Raw genomic sequence first — 25,984 nt, 5'->3', positions numbered from 1 at the left:
CCTGGTGGATATCTGGGAAGTGAACTGTTTAGTAAACGTTGACTGTAAAGGATGATCAACGTCCGTAATTCTCCCTAATCTTTCAGAACTGAATTTGGTTTACTTCGACATAAGATTATCACTGCATATGAAGGAGATGCGCTTAAAGTAGGAGATGGTGGTGCAAAAGCAGAACCCATGCCTTTTTCTGAAAGATTCCATTAAGACTGTTGCGGTAAACAAAGGAGCAACAACGAAACTGCTAGCCTTCTGGAAAGCTTAGGACGATACGAAGAGTTTTCCCACATTAAAGATTAAAATCATAAATACTAACATTATATTGGGACCACTTTGTCGTCCTCCTTGTTGGAAGAGAATCACCCAGCAGAAGGATTTGCAAACACAAAAAGGAAAGGCAAAACTGCAAAAGAAAAATACATAATGCGGTCGTCCAGTGAAGGAATACAAGGAGAAACAATATGATACATGTAGGTATACTCCTTCTTCTGTCATTAAAAAAAAAAAAATACAGAATCAGTTGCATGGACCAGCCAGTAATGACTGAAAAGGACCGTAATAATTATAGTACTTCTACTGGGTTCCTATAGGTGTTGATTCAAAGGCTCTATAAATACAAGGAGAGCAAAAAGACAACCCGTGCAAATGGAAACAGCATTTGGCTTCAGCATTTAGCTCAACATAATGGCTACTAGTACATAAATTTGATCAATCTTTAACCCCCTAATACACGCTTGAGTCCTGCTCGTTGTTCTGGTGCTAATCTTGTTGGGAACTTCACTTCAAATTTGATCCTCAAATCGCCCCAATTACCTGGCTCCTTTGCTATTGGCATACCTTCCATGGCCACAACAAGCTCATAGCCAGGGCTCACGATATCATGTACAGGAATTGATAGATTCCGGCTGTCAAGTGTGGTTAGGTTTACGGTTGTCCCTCCTAGTGCTTCTGCTAGGGTCACCTTATGGTTGATGATAAGATCATTTCCATCTCTCTTGTATGTGGTCTGAGGTTTCTCATCAATTATAAACACAAGATCTGCTGGAAGCTGATTCTGCCGTTCATTTCCTTTATCTGGGAATGTAATCTTTGTTCCCTTCTTCCACCCTGGCTTCACATCAATGGTTAATATCTCTGTTTCTTGCACTTGTCGCCTGTGGAGTTTCATATTCAATTACAATCAGATAAAAAAAAAAAAGGTTGTTGCAATTCTAGTTCTATAATGGGGATTCGTGTGTGAAAAAGACACAACATCAGCAGCATACAAAGACCAGGGGTAGTATGAGCATAAAGCAAGTTTGAGTAATCAAGATGTTCAGAATCTACGGAGGCAAATAGAATAATCTGATCAAGCAATCTTTTCATGTATATGAGGCAAATCATGACAACGTTTTTCATGGTAGAAGAATTTGCAGATAATTGTACGCAAACAATGGTCAAAGGTTTTGGCAAGGCTCCTAGCCAAGTAATTAATCAAGCATCACACTATCCACAACCATTTAGCACGCAAGGAATATGATTCATCCACCAGGTCAAAGAAGTTGATTTTGAACAACATATCAAGACACCAAATGGAAAGAAAAGGAGGGTAACTGAATGTGCTTGGTTAGAGAAATAAATAAACATACCCATGGGTATCAACTACAGTTCTTGATATCTTCATTTTCCTTGTTGATCCGGTATACAGTTCCTCGAGGCTGCAAGGCAATTTGCTCTCTACTGGTGGTGGTTTCCTTGGCACGGTCCCCTCACTGAATGTTCGAAAAGGAGCATCACTACTGCTAAATCCACCAAACAACCCTCCATCCGACTGGAACCTCATGGATTTACCAGGTCCTGTTAATCCAAATCCAAAAGGACTGCTTCCAAAGATTTCCGCAAAGATATCCTCTGCCTTCCTAGGATTGAAACCATTTGACCCACCACCACTACCATTTCCGAAAGGGAAGCCACCACCGCCAGATGGTGGTGCCTCTTTTAATCCTTCTTCACCACACTGGTCATAAATTGCTCTTTTTTGGGGGTCACTCAAGACCTGAATTCACAAATATATCAAAATCCCAGGCAATGTAACCACAAATAGTAATTCACTGTCCTTGACTTGAATTTTTTGTCTTTATTATCATGAGTCCAAAAGCAATCCAATGCAATAAACACAAAAGCCAATGCTACAATTTCCCAAGTAAGTGAAATTATCAAGTACTTATCTTGGCAAAAAAATTTAACAAGCAAATGATGCATATATTTTGAAGCAATTTAAATCAATATCCATACATATTTGATTCTTCTCTTCCAGTACATTTCTTTTTTGAGTCTAGTTTCTTTGGAATACAGCACGCGATAACAAGAAAATACATAATGTATAAATCTCAAAAGATTTGGATTTAAACATACATGCATGCATTCATACATATGCATGTACGTATTCGATTCTTCTCTCTCACCATTCCACAACAGTAACCATGAATCCTAAATTTCACGTTGGATTCCAGATAAACACAAAGTAAAAAGATCCCAGATTTTTTTTTAAAGCACAATAAATAGTACAAAATAGAATTTCAAGGGAAAGAAAAATCAAACATGCCTCATAAGCCTCGAAGATCTCCTTGAATTTGGCTTCAGCTTCCTTCTTGGTAGTGGGGTTCTTATCAGGATGCCATTTCATTGCCAATCTTCTATATGCCTTCTTTAGATCATCATCTGTTGCATTCCTGTTAACCTTCAATATGTTATAGTAATCAACCCCCATTTTCTTCTTTCAGTAACCCAGCAATCTTTTCTCCAAAACAATCAAAAAATCTACCTATATCACCTCCTAGGTCTAATCACCGATCTTTTTACCCCATGCCCGGATCACCAAAACCATTCCTTTAATCAAACTGTATATCCATCTAAACTACTTCTACTCCAAAAAAAAAGAGAAAAAAACCCAAAGAAATCTTTCTTTGAACTATATTAACAACAGCATTGTCAAATTATTTGACAGTAAGAGAAAATGTGTAGCAAGATTTTAGCCTTGTGTCTTTGTGGATACAGAGAAGAAGAAGCTGAATCTTTTTGGCAAAGGTCTTTGGACCATTTGTTGTGTCTGATGGTCATGGAGGATTTTAATAACCGAAAGTAACGGAACATCTGTAATGAAAAACGGCCGTGCATGTTTTGGTGTTTGGTCTTGATTAGCACAATAAACTCAGTAATTTAACGGAATGACACCGCTTGAACCAAAAAAAAGAAGAGAAATGACATGTAATTTTGTTGTATTTTTGAAGTGGGATATTAATTAAAATTCAAATTAAAGATTAGATTAAATATATAATATTATTTTTTTAACATGGAAAAAACTACTATGCTATTACTTTTCTTTTAAAAACCCCGTTGAACACTTAAATTTTATTTTTAAATCAATTAAAAATTAAACTAAGTATTTTCCTATGTTTTTTTTTATTGAAAATCCACCATTTTCTTAGCAGCCATTGCCGGTGTCCTAACTATTCTTATAATTCTATTAATAAAGTAAATATACTATATTGCTATTAATTTATATTTAGTTTGGTTAAAATCAAATAATTACTTGGATTCAATTTATGATTTCTAGTGAATTTTTGTAAATCAATGATAAATTAATTAAAAATACATTCAATATAGTTTATTTAATGTAGTTAAACATGAAAATAAGTTAAATTAATAATAAATTAATTATTTCAACTAATCATATATTGTGTTTAATTTAGGTTAAGTTATCAAATTTAAAATTTTATATATATTGTTAGAATCGACTGCTAATGTAGTTAAATATACACACGTTCATTCAATAAAATATAAATGTTATTGAATTATGATAAATTAGATGTTTTATTGAATTGTTGTTAAGTTGATGAATTTAATATTTTTTTGGAATTAAATTAATTTGCTATGAATTTATATATCTACCATTATATTGATGAGAAATGGATTGTCTTGTGTTATTTTGGTATTTAATTATATTTTAGGTGTTAATTGCAAAATTGATCCAAAAAAAATTCTCCTAGCCTTCTTTTTTTGATAGTCTAAAATATATTCTAGTCCGTACTGATTCCATAATTCCTGCTTCAATTCTTAGAGTTCAGATTTTCTAGCATCAATCTTAGATCTTTGAAATAAAATTCAATTAGGTCCTTTTTCATTAAATAGCTAAAGGCAACTAGTTGTGGTATTACTTTTTGTATTTTTTGAAATATTATAGCATGTTCTATATATGTATGAATGGAACTCTCTTTATTTTTTCTCCTTTACAATAATCTTATTATAAGTTGATTGTAATTGTCTACTATACTAAATAATATATCCAAATTATCATCTATAAATAGTTTAAAGTGAAATTAAATATAAGCTTTATAAAACTCAAAATTAAACAAGCCATATGGTTGATTGAAGAGTTGGTTAGCCAAATCTTCAATTATTATGGATTAGTTATGATATTCCAAAGTTGGAAAAAGAGAAGCTACCATAGCTATTTAAAGATTAAGTGCTATATTGAAATTCTTATAATTCATAAAGTAATTATTGAAAAACAAATAACATATAAGGGCCAAATTGAACATTGATGAATTTACATGAAGTAAAATATATAATTTATGTATTTTAGGCATTGCTTGCAATTTTTTCATGGTTGATAAACAACACCTTCCATCTCTTTTCTTCTAAACCCTTCTTGTTTCAATTATGATCTTCGATGACATTTGAATTTCATTACTTGATATACTATTAAGTGGGAGTAGTTTTATCAACTAAATTTGTGTCTTTCTAATATTGGAAATTTTAATTATATTAGAAGTTTAAATTTTAGTATCAAAAGAGAAGTTTGAATATATCCTATATCCCAAATATTGTTCAGTGTTTAGTTCATATTTCAAGTTTTAGAAGTCCAAATGTATCGATTCTTTTTTATGTTGGAAAGCTATAATAATTTTCCAGAACTTTCATGAAGACTATATATTCAAATTCCAACATTATCAATGAAGTTTTATTCAGATAAGAAGATAAGGATTGTTACAAAGTCAAGAAGTGGTTACCCACTCAACAATTAGTCATCAAATCAATAGTTCTGAATTTTGGCTTATAAAAGAAGGTATTTCTCATGCATTTAAACATCTTAGTTTTCAGATTATGATTATATTCTTGCTTCTTTTTTTATATATTTTTATAATATTTAAGTTTTTTTCCATCAATCTCTTGTTTATGCTTTTCATTTTCTTTATTATACATATATAATCATGTTCTCCTTTTATTTTATTTATATTTCTCTTCTTCATTATGTTTAGTTAAATTTATTATGTCAAGGTAAAAATATTTCACTATTGGTGTCAGGATAAATATAATATAAATTGAATATGAACTTCAATAATTATATTTTAAACAACTTGCTATTAACATGTCTTATCATTTTTATCTTATTAATTTTTAATGTCTTACTTGTTAAATGATTAATCTAAATTTATATTGTATAATACTTGATACAACAAATACTCAACACTTTTATAACTAACCGTATGGTATAACCTATACCTGTGTTACGAAAAAAACTTGATTTATTGTTAACATAAGTTAGTATCATGAATTCCTAACAATATTTAAAAACTTAGTGTTACTTAAATAAAATAATTAATATGACTATATTAATAATTTATAATGATTTATTAATGATAGATTATCTAATTAGAACATCCTTTATGTATTATTTCTTTATGTGTTATTTTCAGTTGAGTAATAAAAAAAATTTATATTATACTTATTTAAAATATTATTAGTAAATCCTTTAATTTTAACAATAATTTTTATCATTATTTAATCTTCACATTAATTTTACATTTTAAAGTCTTCTTTGACTCATTATTATTATTATTATTATTATTTATAATTTATATAAATAATTTTTTTATTATTCGATTCCAATTGTAATAGATTATTTATTATTTTTATATTTTTATATTTAAAAAAAATATCATCAATAATTATCAAAGTTAGACGGTGATCAAAGTTAGACGGTGGGCCTTTACCATCAAATGACTAACTCCACTCTTCTTTTTTTCATGCCCGAAAGACTCCAGTATTCACAAAGCAAGTTCACCGGATAAAACAAATGAACATCATTTCTCCTTGTAAATGAGAAGATCTTGTTGACTTCCTCCGTCAACAAGCAATCCAATGAAACAACAAACATCTCCTTCGTTTTAATTGCTAGCAAAATTCATTAAAAAGACTCACCCGGCATTTTTTGACATGAAAGGGTATCAACCTCTCTTAAAAGTAATCTAATCCCACCAATGCAAATGGAGGCAAAGAAGAGTGGGGAGCCATTGTAACAGTATAACTTGAACAGTATAAAAAGCTGCCAAACCATCATATAATCAAGCTTTACATGCAACCCCAAACCATTTTGACATCAGGGTGATCTTTACACCATATAGCATACTAATTCAAAATAACAGATATTGTCAAGAAGCATATATCACTTCAATTCCAGAAACCTGCAATTTGTGAAACCGCTCAAGGGGCCTTCAATTGATAGCAGAACCCAGAGAAAAAAAAGGGGATATTTGGAAGAAGCACCTATCTGAGGACTATACACCCACAACCAAGCCATTATGTTAAATGCATGTCTCCCATCTCAAAAGAAAGATGCCCTAATCATATACTTTTCTTTCAGAAAACCAAAAAGAAAGGCCAAAGAAAACAACTGAATAGATCACAAGTCAATCATGTGGCAACCGCTGTGTCCGGGGCTGAGGAGCCAGATGAGGGACTGGCTTCATCCACAATAGTCTTTGGTTTCGCAGATGAAGCCTCAGCTGAAGGCCCGGGTTCATAAACATCCCCAATATCCAAGGTGTCTGGAAGGTTTCCAGAAGACTCGAGAGTGTCAAACTGCATGAGAACCAATATATTAGGGTGACCCAAAAAGTGGAAAGATGAAATGAGGTAGGAATCAAATTTAGAAAACCAAAATACTGATCCAAAATGCAATTTCTACGATGTTCTTTTTCAGCATACTGGAATTGTCAAAAAATCACATTATCAGCAGGTTATATAGCATGGGCCAAAAGCTGCCTTGTAGTTCACCACTTAACTCTCAATGATCAAAACAGTAAACCAAAATAAATATGCAAAATTCAACGAATTTAGACCAATTTACAGGAGATTCTGTATATGTAAATGTGCATCTAACTTTCACCAAAACAAGGGACAACCCCTCAAGTTAATGAACATGCAGACTAGACATTTTGAAATCCTTCACTCCGAATTCAGAAATGTAAGCCGAGTAAAGCAAGTGCATATAAGATAATCCCACTAACTTTGCACATAAAGCAAATCGTGTATTTTCCACCAGAAAAGTTTTCTCCTTGCATTTCACTCTAACATAGAAGACAGAACATTTCACTCACCCTGGTATTTTATCAACTCACATTTATGAAATAGTGAAGAAAGCAAACTAAACTTGTGATCAATCTAAAATCATAACAAATCAAATAATTCTTGCGAAAATTACAACCAAGCACTGACATCAGAGCAGAAGAGAGAGGAAAAAAGGGAAAGAAGTCTAGAGTTAACCAAATATATAATGCAACATGAAAAAAAGATAAAGAACGAGAAAGAAGAGCAACAAAAGGAATTAGAGCAACACAAAATGGCTCATAGCACACACAAAACACAAATTTAACACATTAAATTGGCCTCATTCCATTCCTCTCCAGTTTTTATGTCTTCAATCAACATGATAAACAAATCTGTATACCACGAAACAGTTTGTAAGAAAATTTACCTCAAGTTGGTTTAACATGTCAATAGCACCATCCACGTCACCTTTGTTAGCCATATAGACACCAGTGAGGGACTCATCAGATATGCCAGGAAAATTGATCCGAAGATATTCCAAGTCCATTTCAAATTCTTCATCCACGATCTGCTTCCCTGACATCTCATATGAATTCTGTGATGACGAGCCATAAGAACCATACCCAGATTGACTCTTCAGCATAGACATTTCAGGAACAGAAATCGGCCCTTTATCATTTTGCCTAATCTGTGCATTATGCTTGGCAGACCCATACCACACATTTGGATTCCCACCCTGCACAGTCCATCCTAGATTTTCAATTCTATCAGCTGAATCCCTTTTAGAAAGGGGAATATACGCTGCTGCATATGGGTTCAAAGTAGAGAATCCTCCGGGCTTCATTTCCTTCAGTATGCAAATCACACCTGTACATAACAACAAATAAAAAAACCCGCCATTATCAAGAAATTTCTGCTTGATTCAAAACCTAAAAAAAATCAAACAAAACCCTTACGATCAAATACGGTACATCACACGAAAAAGAGCTCATAAAATCTTTCCATAAAGAAATAAAACAAAACAAGGAGGATCTCGTTCAAAAAAATAAATAAAAGAAAAGTTAAGGATCACAACGACAATTAAGATAGATAACTAACACAACCATACCTAATTACTTCATTTTGAATAAGCGAATTTCAACTACTTTTTACCTAAATCAATTAGATAAAAAAAAATACAAATAAAACATCAACACAAAAAAAATACCATTAGAAATAAATATATAAAAATCAAAATTAAGAAAGAACAAAACAAAGCGGAGTTCAGCAAGAAAAATATCGAATTGATGATCTTGACGTCAACCACAATGATTAAGGAGATAAATTTTAGATAGTTTACCTGGAATAATCGATCGCGGAAGCAAAATTGGAAAGTATATTGGAAGAAAAGAAACCCTAATTTTTTGTTTTGAGATGAAAGAGAAAGAGAGAAATGATTGAGAGAGAAGAATCAGCGAGCTCCTTCTTAATAAAGGTTTCAATTTTTTCAAGATGACATTTTGAGGTCCGTTTAGCTTCCGTTATTTTGTAACCGTTGCAAGGTCTCCACTTTTCAAACGCCATCAGTTGTTTAGCGGCAGAGAGGAAAGGGTGTCGTTTTATCAAGTAAATTAGCTAAATGAAGAGCGCTTTGATTGGTTAATTTAGTAATTCAGTGTTTCGCCACTTAATTTAGGGCTAACTACGAATTGGTTACTAAAGTATTGGATGTATCTCAATTGAATCCTTAAAACTAAAAATTAGTTGTTTTTCACCTTTTAAGTATCACTAGCCTACCAATCAATTCCATCGTTATGTTCCACTAATTTACTCTTAATCTATGAATGATAGGTTTGTTGATTCCTATATAAGAAAGCAAACCAACTTCAGATGCTAAGGTGATTAAATCTCCTATTTGTAGATAATTTAAACATTGAAAATCTTGGAACAAATATTAAATTAGAATAATCTTCGTAATATAATCTTTAAAGATGCTATAGATTTTGGGCTTAAAAAAACTTAAAGTTAAAAAATATTTAATTATTTTTTGTATTTTTATTAAAAAAATAATATGATATACTTTTATCTAAAAAAACTATTGATAAACCAATATAGAACTCATCATTTTTTATTTTTCTTTCTTGTTTTCTTGTTTTTCTTTTATCTGCTTCAACATAAAATTAAAAATAAAAAAATATTTTTTGAATGATAGAAAATACTAAAGAATTTTAAATAATACTTTTTACCGAAAAAATATTTGGATTTCAATGAGATTATATGCAATTATATGTTGGGTTCATGAAATTTGTGGTTTTTCCTCACCGTTATAACATCTTGAGGACTAGATTGTAATTTCAGTAATAGTTGGGTTTACAATTGCGCACGTTTATAGTTTCTATACTGATAAAAGTATTTTTCACAATTGGAGGACTGGTTTACAGTTAACTTTCCAGTTTATAAAGAGGAAACTGAAACGTGAAGTGGATGAGGTAAGCTTATAACAGTGGAAGAAGGAAGAGACCACGGCAATGGCAATGGCTCTTCTTTGTTCTCCTTCACACTTCACAACCCATCACCACAATCCTTTCTTTAGGTGCTGTTCTCAATTCTACACCACCCATGTCTTTCTCTATGGTTCTTTAACATGGGCTATGTTTTGATGTGGTTTTCATTTCAGGAACCAAAGTAGGATCTTGTTAAGCCAGAAGAAATGTAAATTAAAAGAGAAGATTATGGCATGTTCATGTGCTTGTTCCTCTTCAGATCCCAGTTTAAAAAATGGGTTTTGTAGAAGGGACTTGGTGCTTTTTGGTCTCTCTTCTTCATTATCCATTGCCTTCCCATCTTCAGGTAAGCTTGAGCTTCATTGAAAGCTTGATCTTTTTGTTTGAGTTTATTGATTTTATGATTCGAGTGGTGTAGCAAGAGCTGATACACTGCCTTTCTTGTTGTGCTTGCTTTGGACTGGTGAAACATAAATAATACCTTGAAAATGCTTGAATTTCATTGATTTTTCTAGTTCTTTATAGGGATACTTGCTGAGGAAGATCTGAAAATGGCTTCAGTGGTTGATGAAATAAACGCCTATACTTATTCATATCCAGTGGAATTGCCATCTAAGAAGTTCCTCTTCAAATGGTAGGTGTTTGAATCCAACTGCTATTCAGTATAGTCTGAAGCAGTGCATTAGGTCTGCGTGTTGTTTAATATGTATTCTTTTATCTGTGTGTTTTGACTGCAATTCCAAGTGAAGAAGTATTTTTTCATGAATTGGATGATTATGTTGCTGGAGGCAAATGTGAATTGGAATATATTAATAAAGGAATTGAGCATCCATAGACATTCATATGCCTGAAAAAATTGGACTGTATCTAGAAAAATGTTCCCCAGCGAACAGTTTTGCTGCCAAGTTCACTCTGAGTGGGAGCCATTTTAATTGGGTCTCTCTCTTTAACTGTAATTCCATAATTCAAATGTGTTCAAAATGTTGATAAGTCTTACTACTACATTTATTCTGTGTTCTGTCTGCAATTTTGCTTCTCTTTATTGCTATGGTGTGTCCTTGGAAATTATGGGAACATAACTCTATTAGTGATTTGCTTATTAAAGGGTGGAATCCAGAAAACCTGAACGCTATTCATCAGCTGCACCACTGTCCCGTAAGTTCAGTTAATTTTCTATATGAGGGATGAGAGAAACATGAACTATTACATGCCCTTTTAAAAACCATATGAATTCCTGCTTATATTGTTTTGAACTTGTTACAGCTGATGCACGCCTGCGCATTGTGTCCGAGCGTGTTGACATCATTGATAACCTCATCCTCTCTGTTTCGGTAGTAATTCCATGTGACCTTATTCTAGCTAAACGCAATGTCTGATGAGGTTGTTTTTTTCAAGGATTATGATTTTATTACTTTGATTCAGATAGGTCCCCCAAATCTTCAGTTTGTAAAATCTAAAGACAAGAGTACCTGGGCTGCAAAAGATGTTGCTGATTCTGTTTTGTCTGACAAGTCTTCACTGGTAACATGTCTTAGCATCTCTTACTAAGATTTAAGAGGCCCTCAGTTTGACAAAAATAGCTGATGGATTTTCCGGACCACTGACAAAAACAGGATAGGTGCAGAATTAAAACATAAGTTTGAATCTTGTATTAAATGATAATTTTTTTCTTATAATACATCTCACACAAGACCTGAATTGGTGCGAAAATGAGTTCTACAAAATAATTTCCACTGTCCTCGCAACCTTAGAAATTCATTGCACTGCAAACATGGGTCCATAGATGTATTTGCAGGAAAAAAATGACTAAAAATTGTATCTGTAGAGATTTGTCAGATCATAGATGATAGAGCCAACACTAGATTTCAGTTGAATCGTATAGAGAGGCTTTCTTGGTGAACAGGGTTGTTATCTGAGAACCCTTGTCATCCTGGACGGGACTGGCCATGACCTCTCTTTGTGCTTCTTGGACTCCATTTCTTCTGAAAGCTTAACTCCTTGAATGAAGTAATGCTGGTTTAACATGCTTCATTATTTCTTTTGCAGCGAGTCACTTCAACTCAACGTTTGTCTGAGAGTTCAATTCTTGATGCACATGCTAATGAAGTAAATTTTGAAACCTTTTTGTATTTTGTAGAATTCCATATTGGGAATGCTACATACAAAAACATATATTCCTGTATTTCCATTTATGTTTTATCTTGTATAGCTGCACGAGTTATGTGGCATTTTTTTTTTTCCAGATTGATGGTGAGCCATACTGGTTTTATGAATATATTGTACGCAAGTCGCCCACCAAAAATGTAAGTTCTCCCTTCCTTAGCAGGATTCTTTTGAAAGATCTGCTACAGCTCTCTGTTGTTGATAGTTTGCATGGGAATTTGTAGGCTCAAGAATCAAATCTTTTCCGACGCTACATTGCTTCAACAGCTGAACGAGATGGTAGGGGGCCTTTTTTTTTAAAGCAAACAGTTGCATGAAAATATATTCCAATACTAGTTTCTTTTCTCCGCTCAATAACACTAAATGTCAATTGATGACTATTCACCAGGAGAAACTGTATCCACGTCATTTCTTCTTCTTGTTTGAAATCTTGAGTATATTTCATGGTTCTACTTTTTTTCCGAACTTACAGTTCAACTCAATTGCAGGGTATTTGTACTCTCTAAGTGCTTCAACTCTAAGCAAGCAGTGGGACAAGGTATACAGCTCTCTTGTGTCTGTATTGAGTTGAACTCGTCATTCTGCAGATACATGCCTGTATTGGTTTATTCATTGAAATAAGCCTAAACAAGATATCATTTCCTGTGCTGCAGATGGGGCCCTACTTGGAAAAAGTTGTGGCCTCTTTCCGCCTTCTCCCTCCCACAGGGGACTATGTACCTCCATACAAGGATCCATGGAGATTTTGGTGACAAGCTTTCATCTTATATTCATTTATAATATCTCACTCCTTTTTTCTTGTCAATTCAGCAAGTGTAAAGTTCAGGGAAAATTTAGTCATCTGTATTTTTCTTTCGTTGCATGATTTTGTTGAATTCATAATCACAAACTGGGTTTTATTATCTCTGTGGGATTAACGTCACCTAACTAAATAGGTTCATCTGTCCTGGGAGGAATGATTATGTGACATTCAGTCGGATGCTGTACTAGAGGTTGCTATTGATAAGCATCGTAAAACACCATGGAATTTCATCGAAAGGGGGAAAGCACAGAGCCCTCAAAAAGAAGAAAATGACAACGTTGATCCAGAAAAATAGCCATAGACATTGCATTCATGCACGTCACTTTTCAAGTCTTTCGACAGAACTAATATCGACAGCCCAAGAACATTTGTTCGTCAATAATCTCGATCGTGCCTAGATTTGATTTCATTGATTTTTTTAGTAACTGCTTAACATAATATTCAAAAAGGAGCCGTTCGGAAGGAGCAGATTGTAGGAGCACTCGCAAACGGCTGGCAAGATGGTAGAGCAGGGTCCATTGCGTAGCCATTTCGGAGGCCTTCATCTGCCTTACAACGGAGGCCTGAAAAAAGTAGAAAGAACAAGACGAATGCTTTCATGACTTTTAGATATTAGATGGCCATTAATAAAGGACCAAAACAATAGTCTTCAAATAAGGACCAAGCTGGGGCATCTCAAAACCACATCCAAATGAACAGGTAACCTTTTTGAGCCTCTTTCATTCTCATTATTACTTATTACATGATCGAATAGCAATCCAAAAGAGATTATTGAAAAGCTTTTTTAATATATAAGTAGAGGGGGTAAGAGGACTGGGATAACCTGAAGACGTTTCCCAAGCTAAGCCTCAACCTCCGAACCAAATGAAATAATATTGGCCAGAGATTTAAGAGGATCAATTGTAGGATCAACAGAAAGTAAACTAGGAATCCGGGGCGTAGACTAGCCTCCATCCGGCGTGGCCTCCCTTCCCTTCTATTCTTGGCGTCAATTGTTCAAGTGTTGCAGTTGCAAGCTTCTTAAATGCAAGCTAGCCATCACCCTCCAATATGGACTCTGCCAATAGACTCTCGAATGCTCCAGCAGCCTGTGTGAAAGGAAAAATAACACTAGATTGCCTCGAGAAAACATTTCAATCAACAACTTGCAACAGCAAACAAGACCCTGGATAACAGGCATATGATGCGCGCGCGCGCATGGACATGCATGCATAGATTACATATAAAATGCTAGCTATTCTCGATCTCTTCCTACATTACTAGTTAATAATAAATGAAAAAAACAATGGATAACATGTGAGATGTATATGATCCATCCATTCACAATTACAGTATCTAGACCTTTCAACCATGGACATTCTGATACGTCCAAGCTCATCGGTAGACTGTAGTGGTTGACAGAGTGGATGAGAAAATTCACATGTTACCTCAGTTGGTAAGAGGGCATCTTGTTCTACGGAACATGGGATCAGTTTGTCCTGTCAATTGCTGGCACAGCTTTGAATCTTCAATTGAAGCTCCGATCCAACCAAAACCAAGTCTAGCATTGGATCTAATCCATGCTCGGGCTCAAATTTTGCTATATTTAAATGATCTCGCTTAAGCCTCACCTGAAATCGGAAAGATCAATGTCAACATAATTGTGTGAAAAAACCAGCGACAAACTAAAGAAAACAGAGCGGAACTACTGCATGAGAAATATTTAACTACAAGAGGATAGTTACTCACTTGAGCTGCAACATCACCATTTTCAAATGTTAGAACACCTTTTGGATTTCAAACCTTTCCACACAGAGCCTTACTTTGCACAAACGACTCTTTCACACATTCCACCCTCAACCCATTTGCATTCCTCGATAGCTCAATATCCTTTCCACAAAAATGCGAGAACCTAATAGCTTGAGCAACCCAAACACTATGTTTTTTCATACAAATACATTCCCGAAAACCTCTTTTCGATAACTGCCCTGTTCCCGAATACAGAGAATTGGGGCGGTTCCGACCATTTAACGGGGAATAACCGGAATCCCGAGAAACGGGCTGTTAAATTTTAAGCTCATTATCTTCTTTTAAGCAGTTTCTTGGCAGAATGGTAACTCATTTGATGGAGCCCAAGAAACTTCTATAGTGCGGTAGCTAATTTAAAAAAAAAATTATAAATTTTTTTATTTAAATTATTTTAACATGTTAAAAATATATTTTTAATAAAAAATATTTTAAAAAATAATTATCGCTACAATTTCAAATACTCCCTCTGATAAATCATCATAGTGCAGTTTGACTAGGCATTCCAATCCTAAAATAAACCAAAAAAATAATCAAAACCCGCTTCTAGAAAATGAAAATATAGATGAAGACAGGGGCGAATTAAAGATTAACTCTAAAATTTGTTTTCTAAGTAATTTGAACGAAAGAACGGAAGAGAGAATTTCAGTATTGTCAATCATCCTCCCGCGTTCTATTTTTCTTTGCACAGATTTTCTTTTAAAATATGCAAAGTTTCTAATTTTGTTTTGTTGCGAGAGCACAAACTTTCAATTTCCAACCAAAACAAAAGATTGGATATTGACAATGATAGATGAAAACCTTTGATGATTTGAAGATGTTATTATTATATTATGATATAATTATAGTGCTTTTAATTAAAAACGTTGTAATTATAGTGCTTTTAAGATATAGACTATTAAATATTTTTTATATCGTGTTATAATAATTTGTTTTATTGATTAATAATTTAACTAATTATTTGATGATTATTAATATTATAATACAATTCAAAAATGCTTTGTTACCATGAATTACAAAATGATATTCACTCCGTAATAAATAAAAATACAATATCTTTTAAGTAGTTTCACTAATTGCATGGAAAAAACTATCTTTTTGTGATTTAATAATTACTTTACTACGTGATGATGATGATAAATAAAAATAGCATTACCATTGTATCATAAACTTCACCTTGATACTCCATAAATACCATTGAACTTGCCGTATAACTTACTGCTGCTATTGACCACGCTTGGATTGTATGCATGGTATCAGAAGCATATGTGCCACTTTTTAGATGCTGGACAAGGTAAAGCAAAAGCCATCTTGAGTTTTAGTAAAGTTCACGTCGCAAGCTTATTCTCTTTTCAACCCAACTTTGCTTGAATCTAATTTGCATCAGAGCAGCAACACAGTCCAACATTCTACCAGACCTCCCACCAGCAACCTGAACCTGATCCAGCCTTGCAAGTTTTGACAAATGCATACATACCCCCAGTGAAGGAAGCAAAAATGGATCACAGAAACTAACAAATGCAGCTTGCTGAGAGCAAATTAGCAAATATCAAGTTTATCTCACCACCTTAAACCTATGCTCTATTCAAAATATATTTTCATACTTTTAAATAAGCCGTAAATCACTTGGCGCTCATCCATCAACAAGAAAAGACTTAGATTTCAAAGGGCTGCATTACACAGAATTCAAGTTCAACTACCCTTCCAGTGAAGAATTTCAATTAACAAAACTGCCAAAACTATGTTTTCCATGACATCAGAGCAAAAGATAAGATCCAAAACGCCAAAGAGGAAGCTTCTTTTTTTTTTTTTTTTTTTTTTTTGCTGTCCAAAGCAATACAACTAGAAAGTCACCTTTCACAAAGCCAGAGCCTGGCGCCCACTGTTTATTTTGCATTGGTATATGAACAACAAGAAACATATGTCCATCCATCTGGGCATTTTACCGCACTGGCTGCTGGTTGTAATGATTCTTCTCTTTCTTCTTGGCTGCAGCTAGCCTTGCACTTCTTGCAGCAGCCTCTTGAGCAGCAGCTTTGGCACCCCCATCCATCTCTTTACTAGACTTCTTCTTCTTTGCAGATGCCATCTTCTTTAGTCGTTCTTTCATGTCAACAGCAGAAGCATCCTCCTCCACATGCTCCGTTCCAGCAGCTTCTTCTGACCTGTTATTGGCTTCTGAATTGGTGGGCTGATCTTGGGGCTCCTTTGCTGACTTGTCCTTCTTTTTCTTCTTCTTGGCGTTTTTGGACTCTCCAGCGACATTTTCCTTCTTATCTCCCTCTTCATGAGTCTCCCCATCTTTCTTCTCCTGTGCAGCATCTGCAGATGCAAGTAAAGAGAACTCTTTTTCAGAGGAGATTCAACACCAGAAGCGTATTTAAGGCTAAACAACTGGCACAAAATAATAGGGAACAACCGCACCCTTCCATGGTCCTAGCAAAAACTGGAAGAAACAAGAAAAATACCTCTCTACACCAATACAAAGTAGAAGGGTAAAATTATGAAACAATTTGAAGCCAAAAGTTAAGCATGAGGGACATGGAAGCAGTGCGCACAGGCACATTGATTATCTGCTAAATTGCAGCAAACCTGACGATGCATTAAATGGTTAGGTTATACATTTTGACTTGTCTAGAGCAAACATGATCCAACTATCCACGTTTCAACTTCAACATGTATTATTGAAGCAAAGAATACTATCAATGAATGAGTAAAGTAAAATGCTCAAACAATAAGAGAGCGTTGAATAAACACTTTTAGCATGCAAACAACCAGAGACCTTGGAAGATGAAGCTTTGGCGGCTAACAACAAGTTTCTTGTGCTTGTCTAGGTCATTGCTATTATCTAAAGAAACATAATGCATTAACAGATTTTAAACTTCTATACCAATTAAACATCCTTGATTGGCACCATGTACAAACTTTTGGGCTTTTGGCATATAAATGGAATTACCACGTGACTCATCTTGGCCATTGCTATCTTTCTGAGCAACTCCAAAATCCGCAAGAAGGGCCTCAAGCTCTGCAAGTTCCTTCTTCTTTCTTTCCTTCTTAGAAAGTTGTCTTTCTGTCTCCTTGGGTGGCAGAGGAACTTCAGGGGTCTTCTTCACCACTGGCTCAGGATGTACTGCCTCTGGTTCATGGTCATGTTCTTCCTCTACATCATCATCACCTTCATCCAAAATATCTTCTTCGCTCTCGCTTTCCTGCAACCCACAAAAAAAAAAAAGGCAATCAGTGCGTGCCAGCAAATGTTGAAGTTTTCATAAACCATTTGCAAAGTTCTTTCTATTCTATGGGGATTGTGGAAGACAAATAAATAGTAACCTATCAAGATTTTAAAACAAAAACAGTTCAAGTGCGACACAAGTAAAAAAAAAAAAAATGATCCAGGTTTTGCGCTGTCACAATAATTCAGCCTTCCCATCAATTTTCTGGAACTCCTCTCCAGCCTCAGGTTGAAATCATATTTTAGGATATAATGGCTAGTCTTCCACAGTGCATTCATGTCTTTTTTTTTTTCTCTGCATATGTACCTTTTCTATTCCTTTCAAAAAGCAAAAAAATAAAACATAGAACCCCGCCAATTGGGAAAGAAAATCATAACAGCCCATATGTAATTACCATGTCAGGATCACCATGTAATCACACGGTATGTACAACACACAATCAAAAATCCAATCATTACAACAAAAACCTTGAGCATTGCAAATAAAACTTACACACTCGCAGACTAATATAGCAAATGGGATTGGATCAACAAAACTAATAGCAACACCCTGTCAATATAGCACATAAATCAATCACATGTGGCATACAACTCCTAAGCATAATAAAATCGTGCCAAGGATACATATCAATCTATCATCCACGCCATAACAATCACCATTCAAATTATCAAGAACCTTGAATCCAAACCAATAATTACCCACACGTGCATATACATAAAACATTTAAATCCATCCTCTCACCTCTACATGGGCAGATTTCTCCTCACTCTGCTGCTGGTCCGAGGACCCCCAAACAGATAGAGGCGGTGCCGTCGTAGCATAATAATCATCGTCATCTTCGTCGTCAACATCAGCCCAAGATTTAGCAGTAAGTTTTGCCGGGGCCCAAAAAACTTCCGGATCAGGCTCCTTCGATTGCTGCTCTTTCCCACTCTTAGAACCCCCTTTCCCGCTCTTCGAACCTACACGCTCCTTATCAGATTTCTTCTTCTTCCTCAATGTCTCAAGCGCAGCAAACACGTTCGTGCTGTTAATCACCAACGATCCCTCATCTCTCCTGCTTCCTCCACCCACCATGATTACCAACTTAGGGACAAAACTGTAAATTCGCAGAAAGGGACTAAACTCGAAATTTGTGAAAATCGTATGGACAAAGAACGACGACGAAGACAAATTCCTAGGGTTTCAATAAATGAAAGATCAGATAAATTACAAGGTAAAATATAAAATTAAGATTTAACAAAAAAACAAAATTATTAAGTGATAATTTATACTTATCGACAAATCGATTACAAAACCAAATCGTTAAAATTAAACTTCGGTTTTCTTGGCACTTGTTATACAAAAATTAGGGTTTCTTTGTGGAAATCGAGAGAGATAAAGTTCCGATGAGAGGCGGATATGGCGGAAAATGAGCGGCGGTGGCGGTGAGAGAATGTTTTGAATTAGGGTTTGAATGGATATTTGATTTGCATGTGAAAGGAAAGAGAGGAGGTAGGGCTTGTCGCTGCTGTAGTGGCTTTATTAGATAACGTTATGAGAGGAAGGAGAACGAGATTAAGGGTGGAATTTATAGAGTTTGTTTTTTCGGAATGCTTGCCCTTGATAAATCTTTTATTTACAGTTAGTAGTTTGAGAGAACGGCGTCGTGCTGGGGATTTGACGAAAAATATAGTAGATATGGTAGGAAAATAATTACTTTACTCCTGTTATTTTTTTACAAGAATGGGCAAATTCGATCTAGGAAATTATCTAGATTATTGAATCATTTGATTAATGAGTGGATGATTGAATCAAATTAATTAATTATTTTTATTAAAATAATAATTTATTATTATCTTTTAAATATATATATATATTTAATTAGATCAATTATGTTATTAAAATCTGGTTGTGCCATAAAATTTTATTAATTTAATATTTAATTTAATTTAATTATAAATTTAACTTGAGTTAAACGCTCTTTAAAACGGTTTCCATAGCCAGGATTATAGGGGGGGGGAGAGAAAGATGAGAAATTACACTGCAGGTGCCGACTAAGAAAATTATTTTCAAAAACTACTTAGAAGGTCATTTTATTGAATTTTGGATATTCTTTTTTATGTATTTAGGATAAAAATATTCTTCTGTTCAAAGGCACGTATTTGATTTTATAAAACAAAAATGTTTATCATTTTAAAAAATCAATAATATAATGAAATTCATATCTATAGAACACAAAATCCTATTAAAAAAATGTAATAAGAATTTAATTTCGAGATATTTTTTATAATAAAATATGCTACTGTATATTATATATTCCCTGCTTATTATCTATATTTTTTTAATATTAGATATGCTCTTTTTCGTCTATTTTTTCTTTGTAAATTTTAGTTAATACTTAATTTATGATATTTTTCTTTTTGATAATTAATATCGACTCCTTCTTAATTATAAATAATGTTTATAATCTAATAAGATAAACCTTAAATTTATATTTAGAGTTTGATGCCCATGTTACGATTGTTATTTGTTAGTGTTTCCTACGTAAAGCGTGAGAGTGATTTTCTAGTTTTTAGTCTATGTAAGAGAGAGAAAATAAGCCTTTTAAAGTGGAAGTATTTAATTTAACGGTGATAGGTAATTACGAAAAATAATTACGTCGTCGTTTTAAATAACATTTACTAGCTTGTTTCTTTTCTATAAATTTTCAAAATACCAAGGGGCTTTTAATTCCTTGTGTTTGTTGTCATTCATTTCTAAATCCATGTCATCTTTTCTTTCATTTTTTCTCCGAGATGTACAATATTTTATGTTTTTTTTATAAAATAGTTCAGCATCCATTTATCAAGTTATTAAACATATGCAGGTGGATTGAAGATAAAACTTTTTTTTATTAAAAAATATTTTTTTATATATTTTGAATCATTTTAATACTCTGATTCTAAAAAATATTTTTTAAAATTAAAAAAATATTATTTTAATATATTTTAATATACAAAATATTAAAAAATAACCACAACCATTATAAACAGGTATTCAAATTCGAGGTTTATAATTGCGTCGCCTGCATCCTTGTGTCAAGCTATTGCTTTAAGTAAGCATTCAATATAATGTCTTGAAACGTCACCAGCATTATCAGTTATATAATTAACACCGGGATTATTGTGGCTGCTGAACAAAATTAATTATCATGGTGGACGAATTGTGTGTTGTTTTCTTTAGTTGGTAAGAAACTAGTTTATAAGGTCGTGATGCGTTGCAGCTCAAATAAAAAAATAAAACTAAATGTTAAAAAATCATGTTTGGATTGTAGGAAGTTGTTTGTTTTATTATTAAACTCAGTTTACGGGTTAATTTTTTAAAAAAAATATTTAATTTTTGATTTAATTTAAATTATATTAAAGTTATTTTAATATAACTTAGTTAATTTAATAAATATAAAAGCAACAAAAAAAATGAAAGAAAACATGACCTCTTGAGACAAAAATCAGGCTGTAGTGTGTTGTTTTTTTTAGAATGTCTCTAGAATGATGTGAAAATCATATTTTTTAAAATTTTGGAAAAAATTTGTTAAAATGAAATTTTGTTTATATTTTCATATCATTTTGATATATTTTTAAATAAAAAATACTTTAAATCATCACCGTTAACATAATCTCAAACACATTCTTGATAAGAAACTAACTTACATGTTTTCATTGCGTTATACATGTTTAAACATAAGAAAATATATTCAAGTTATGGGAAATTATTTGATATTATCATTAAACTTGATTCAATAAGCTAATCTTAAAATTTTCTGACTTAACTTCTTATTTAACCTGAATTTAAATTTAAATGATATGAGAGTTGCTTTAATTAAACCCAGTCAACTTGACAGATTCAAATACAACTTAAACTATAAATAAAAAATGTAATTTGACTTTTAAAATAATAATTAAGATAACCTTTATTGTAATGTTAAGATATTAACATATAAGATCGAGTTTTCATGACTTTATCTATCTAATTTGCAATTCAAGTAATGAACCCTAATAGATTTAAGAATTTTATTTTAAAAAAATATGTTTTACTTAATTATATAATAATAAAAATAAATATTTATAAAATTAAGCATAAAATCAAATATTAGTTCGAAACAATGATAAATTTATAAAAAAAATAATAATAATTTATGAAAAAATTGAAAATCAAGTAATTAGTGAAGTACAAGAAAAAAGAAAAGAAAAGCAAAGGGCGTGTAAAAAAAAAAAAGATGCATGCCTTTTACTTTGACCACTAAACTTCATTAATATGTATCTTTAACAAATTATAGGATTTTTTCAACCAAAATATTCATTTAATCACGTAACTAAATATTATTGTGTAAAAAATATTATTGGCAGGCTAAATAATAGGGAAAATCACACCAATATTCTATAATTTTATCAAATTACAGTTGTGAGTTGATTTTTGAAAATTTATATTTGGGAATCTAAACTTTATTTGATTATTTACATGTTTGTTGTTATATTCTTATTTAATGATTAAAGAAATTTCATTTTAAATATTACAAATTTGCAATAAATAAAAAATAAATAAAGTCATAAAAACACATGTATACATGTAATAGTGCAATATTATTATTCAATACACATACATATATACACAATAATATATATTAGATATTTTGTTGGATAATAGATAATAATATATAATAAATAACTGAAACTCAATTTATAGTTTATGAATATTTAAATTTTTTATCTAATAAATGAAGAGTATGATATGAATATTAAGAAATTCGACTTGTAATTATTTATTATTATTTTTAAGTTCGTGTCACGAGATAAAATATTTTAATATAAATTCATCTTTTGATTTTTTTACTTTAGTTTTTAATTATTATTAATGATTTTTTTATGTGTGTTTGCTGATATATATAATTATTTATTTAATTAATTAGATATATGTAAAAAAATTTTATTTATAATTATAATTTTTTATATTAAAAATATGTTGAAAAAATTTATATATTCATTTTTATTTGCCAATAAAAGATTTATTCTACCCAGGTAAAAAAACCAGTGACATTTTAACTAGTATCTCCTTTTTAGGTGTCTCGAACGAACAATAATTTGGCAGATTTGAACTGCTACCTTATAAAAGCCATGTATGATGTGTTGCCTTCTTTTAGAGATAATAAATAGTTTTATAAACCGCTAAATAGCTTCAAGAAATTTCTACGGCGGATAAGACTGTTCGTTTCATTTTAAAAATTTTTAGATTCAAACACCAGGCTATCATCAATATCGACGTGGAGGGTGTGCTTTTAAAATCTCTCATAAAAGGACTTGGGTTTTTGTCAAGAAAAAAAAAAAACCAGACATTTCAAATATTACTTGCAATTTCAAAAAAACAAAGAAAAGTTATTTTTTTTGTCCTCATACTTTCCCTTTTATATCTTTATGGTACTTATATTACTTGCAATTTCAAATTAGGTCAAACAAATTTTTTATTTATATTTCAATTCTTTACCTAGAGAGAAGAAAGAGCAAGTCTCTTGAAAACCATGAGGGGAACCAAAATGTTTGGTTTGATATCCTTTTATGTACAAAAAACTTGTTGTTATTAGTGTAAATGAGTTCTATTTCATAAAAAAAAATTAAATACTTATAGGTTTTTTTATAAACAATATTGAAAAATGAGACTAGGTTTTGTTTTATTTTTTTGTTAATTTTAGTTTTTTATATGCTTTTGAAGTGTTTTGAAAACTATACATGGTTTGTTTAGGTTTTCATGTTGTATTAGAGATGCTATATATGAAAATAAATTTTTAACTCACCCCCCTTTATTTTTTAACTACAACAACGTTCATCTAATAAAGTGGAAGTCATTAATTATTTTTTAAAAAATAAAAAGTGTATAACATTATATATAAAAAAAACCCAAACATATAGGTTTGTCACGAGCCAATATGCTGAAGCTTTTTTAAAGCCCAGACCCGCGCACATGACTTAACATGTGCGTGTGTGTAAGTATATGTATTTTTTTTCAAATTTATTCATAAACATTGGGTTTTTACTGATTCTCTTTTACTTTTTTTTTTTAGTTTTATCATCTCGTATTTAGTTAATTTTGAATTAACCTTCATATTTTTTAATTATATAATTAAATAAAAATATTCTAAAAAATAATCAGTATGACCTAGGCTCGTGAGCTTTCCTCAAGCCCATGCGCTTAGAAATTGTTTTAAGGACTAGGGCTGCTTAACCACCCATACCTTCATATCTAGCTTGATTTTTTTTTTTGATTTTTTTTTAAATATCAGGTTTTTATTTTATTTTATTTTATTTATTTTTTAATATTTTGTTGATTTTGATTTTACCTTTACATTTTGATTATCATATAATTAAAAAAATATTATTGAATCCAGTAAAGTCCATAAACCAATATATGAGTTGGCAGGAGAACTCGAGTTGATTAGAGTTAATCCAACATATTTTTTCAAGTTTGACCCATTAAATCAAATTTAATGACAAAATCGAAGAGTTTTGCATGTTGAACATATTATTTTTTCTACATTTCAATTATTTTTTGTCAGAATCACATCCAATGTAAGAATTAATATATTAATAAAAGCTGACTAGGAAAGGAAAAACATCTTTGACTATGAGATGATTCATTGTTCACTAGAACAATATAATAACCATTTTATCCTTTTCAAAAAGTTGAGAAACCAGTAATTAGGAGGCAATACAATTTTTTTAGAAGGTTTATTAGTCATAATCAGATTGATCAACGATGATTTAGTATTTTTATATTTTTCAAGCACAGTAAAATGAATAATTTACCTTTGACATAAAAATTTTATCACTGGCATTTAAAGGTTTTTTTTTTCTAGTTTTTATTTTTTAAAATGTAATAAAATGACTAAACTACCATTAAACACAAAAATTATTTAACTATCACCTAATGGCTTTTTCATAATTCTATCTTGGTTTCTTTTAGTTATAATTAAGCTCTCTGAAAAAAAATGTGGTATTTTAATAAATATAAAATATAATTTGAAAACTAAAACTAGTTGGTAGGTGCATTGCACTAATCAGAGCATAAGTTGTGTTCAAGTTAAGCATGTAGTGAATTTCAATTACTAAATCTTTGATGTTGGACCCTCGCTTTTTAGATGGTATGATTAGTACTTAAAAGTGCATTTTTATCATGGTTTTATATCATCATTTTGCACTTGAAGTATCAATAACTCCTTAACCAAAGCATGTTTTATAATAATATAACTAATAATATAAGATACCTTTAATTTATGGTAAATGTCTATTTTTAATGCAGGTCTATCACATAAATGAAAGGATTGATTGATGACTTGAAGAACTTAAATTGCATGGATAAAGAGATGGTCAAACTTAGAGAAGAGATGTCGGTGCAATCCAAACCGGAACACTGTTCGGTAAATGGGTCATATCTGGAGCTATATATCTCAGATTTAGGTCAAATTTATATGGATGGAAAGGTAAGACATAGGCCTACAACTTTCATATGGAGCCCAAGATCTAAAAAGGCCATTATCAAGTCCAAATTGTAGCAACAACAAAGAAGCCCGAATCTGTCTTCCAGCCCGAGCACTGTTCGGTATTTTGGCCATATCTGGAGTTCTAGAAGTCCAAATGAGCTAAATGTTTTACACAAGAAAGCTGAGACAATTGCCTACAACTTTCATGTTTGCAACTGGCTCCAGTTTTGACGTTATCAATGACGTTTTGGGCAGACAAGAGAAGATAAGGATTGTCACCAAGTCAAAAGTTGGTCACCCACTTATCAATTAGTCATCAAATCAATAGTTCCCATTTTTGGCCTATAAAAGGAGGCATTTGCCATGCATTTAGGCATCTTGGTGTTCAGATCAAGATCATGCTCTTCCTTTCTCTCTTTGTATTTTTTATGCTTTGTTTTCATTAATATTAAGTTTATGCCTTTCATTTCCTTTCCTTTACTTAGTTAACTTTTATGTTCTTATTTTGTTTATCTATTTTGCTTTCTTTCATTATGTCTAGCTAAGTTAATTATGTCAAGGTGAAAAGGTTACACTAATGGTGTAAGAATAAGTATAATGTAAACTTAATATGGACTTTAATGTTTGATACTAACATGTTTTATATTTGTTATCTTGTTCA

At 32.1% G+C, this 25,984-nt stretch overlaps 4 protein-coding genes and 1 long non-coding RNA gene across 6 annotated transcripts; 1 reads left to right on the top strand and 4 right to left on the bottom strand.

Annotated features, from left to right (window-relative positions):
- Positions 1-389: 389 nt before the first annotated feature.
- Positions 390-3,121, bottom strand: LOC105122352 (dnaJ homolog subfamily B member 1-like). 2 transcript variants are annotated; one of them, XM_011021420.1, is made up of 4 exons: positions 2,583-3,121; positions 2,442-2,487; positions 1,626-2,032; positions 390-1,151 (listed from the first exon to the last, which is right to left on the bottom strand). In XM_011021420.1, the coding sequence occupies exons 1-4, from the start codon at positions 2,744-2,746 to the stop codon at positions 713-715; spliced, it is 1,056 nt and encodes a 351-aa protein (XP_011019722.1). In that variant the 5' UTR covers positions 2,747-3,121; the 3' UTR covers positions 390-712. The 2 variants fall into 2 exon arrangements, with proteins under 2 accessions (XP_011019722.1, XP_011019723.1); XM_011021421.1 differs by lacking the exon at positions 2,442-2,487 and having other exon boundaries at positions 2,582-3,121.
- Positions 3,122-6,343: 3,222 nt separating this feature from the next.
- CID5 (CTC-interacting domain 5) lies at positions 6,344-8,869 on the bottom strand. Its single transcript, XM_011021419.1, has 3 exons — positions 8,708-8,869; positions 7,796-8,235; positions 6,344-6,900 (listed from the first exon to the last, which is right to left on the bottom strand). Exons 2-3 carry the CDS (start codon positions 8,210-8,212, stop codon positions 6,733-6,735), a joined length of 585 nt encoding a protein of 194 aa, XP_011019721.1. The 5' UTR covers positions 8,213-8,235; positions 8,708-8,869; the 3' UTR covers positions 6,344-6,732.
- Positions 8,870-9,821: 952 nt separating this feature from the next.
- Positions 9,822-12,916, top strand: PPD5 (PsbP domain protein (Mog1/PsbP/DUF1795-like photosystem II reaction center PsbP family protein)). Its single transcript, XM_011021418.1, has 11 exons — positions 9,822-9,940; positions 10,025-10,197; positions 10,377-10,485; positions 10,957-11,006; positions 11,115-11,182; positions 11,274-11,372; positions 11,898-11,957; positions 12,095-12,154; positions 12,239-12,293; positions 12,503-12,552; positions 12,668-12,916. Exons 1-11 carry the CDS (start codon positions 9,876-9,878, stop codon positions 12,764-12,766), a joined length of 888 nt encoding a protein of 295 aa, XP_011019720.1. The 5' UTR covers positions 9,822-9,875; the 3' UTR covers positions 12,767-12,916.
- Positions 12,890-14,932, bottom strand: LOC105122350 (uncharacterized). The gene is made up of 2 exons (XR_841685.1): positions 14,545-14,932; positions 12,890-14,426 (listed from the first exon to the last, which is right to left on the bottom strand). It is a non-coding gene; the product is annotated as an uncharacterized LOC105122350 (long non-coding RNA).
- A 1,302-nt stretch (positions 14,933-16,234) lies between these two features.
- LOC105122347 (high mobility group nucleosome-binding domain-containing protein 5) lies at positions 16,235-19,386 on the bottom strand. Its single transcript, XM_011021417.1, has 3 exons — positions 18,576-19,386; positions 17,558-17,810; positions 16,235-16,923 (listed from the first exon to the last, which is right to left on the bottom strand). The coding sequence occupies exons 1-3, from the start codon at positions 18,909-18,911 to the stop codon at positions 16,544-16,546; spliced, it is 969 nt and encodes a 322-aa protein (XP_011019719.1). The 5' UTR covers positions 18,912-19,386; the 3' UTR covers positions 16,235-16,543.
- Between the last annotated feature and the right edge of the window lie 6,598 nt (positions 19,387-25,984).

Source organism: Populus euphratica, unplaced genomic scaffold, assembly GCF_000495115.2.
Source record: "Populus euphratica unplaced genomic scaffold, PopEup_1.0 scaffold19.1, whole genome shotgun sequence".
NCBI classification, from domain to species: domain Eukaryota; kingdom Viridiplantae; phylum Streptophyta; class Magnoliopsida; order Malpighiales; family Salicaceae; genus Populus; species Populus euphratica.
Note: the sequence above shows the minus strand (reverse complement) of the source record. Positions and strands in the feature narration are given on the sequence as shown.

Coding starts and splice junctions, on each gene's coding strand:
- LOC105122352 (XM_011021420.1), bottom strand. CDS start 2,746: ATGGGGGTTGATTACTATAACATATTGAAGGTTAACAGGAATGCAACA. Junction 2,488..2,582: donor GAGATCTTCGAGGCTTATGA/GGCATGTTTGAT, acceptor TTGTGTTTATCT/GGAATCCAACGTGAAATTTA. Junction 2,033..2,441: donor ATGGTTACTGTTGTGGAATG/GTGAGAGAGAAG, acceptor TTGTGAATTCAG/GTCTTGAGTGACCCCCAAAA.
- CID5 (XM_011021419.1), bottom strand. CDS start 8,212: ATGAAGCCCGGAGGATTCTCTACTTTGAACCCATATGCAGCAGCGTAT. Junction 6,901..7,795: donor ACATGTTAAACCAACTTGAG/GTAAATTTTCTT, acceptor GTTCTCATGCAG/TTTGACACTCTCGAGTCTTC.
- LOC105122347 (XM_011021417.1), bottom strand. CDS start 18,911: ATGGTGGGTGGAGGAAGCAGGAGAGATGAGGGATCGTTGGTGATTAAC. Junction 17,811..18,575: donor AGAAATCTGCCCATGTAGAG/GTGAGAGGATGG, acceptor TGTGGGTTGCAG/GAAAGCGAGAGCGAAGAAGA. Junction 16,924..17,557: donor TGGCCAAGATGAGTCACGTG/GTAATTCCATTT, acceptor TTGCATCTGCAG/ATGCTGCACAGGAGAAGAAA.
- PPD5 (XM_011021418.1), top strand. CDS start 9,876: ATGGCAATGGCTCTTCTTTGTTCTCCTTCACACTTCACAACCCATCAC. Junction 10,486..10,956: donor AAGAAGTTCCTCTTCAAATG/GTAGGTGTTTGA, acceptor TGCTTATTAAAG/GGTGGAATCCAGAAAACCTG. Junction 12,294..12,502: donor TTCAACAGCTGAACGAGATG/GTAGGGGGCCTT, acceptor ACTCAATTGCAG/GGTATTTGTACTCTCTAAGT.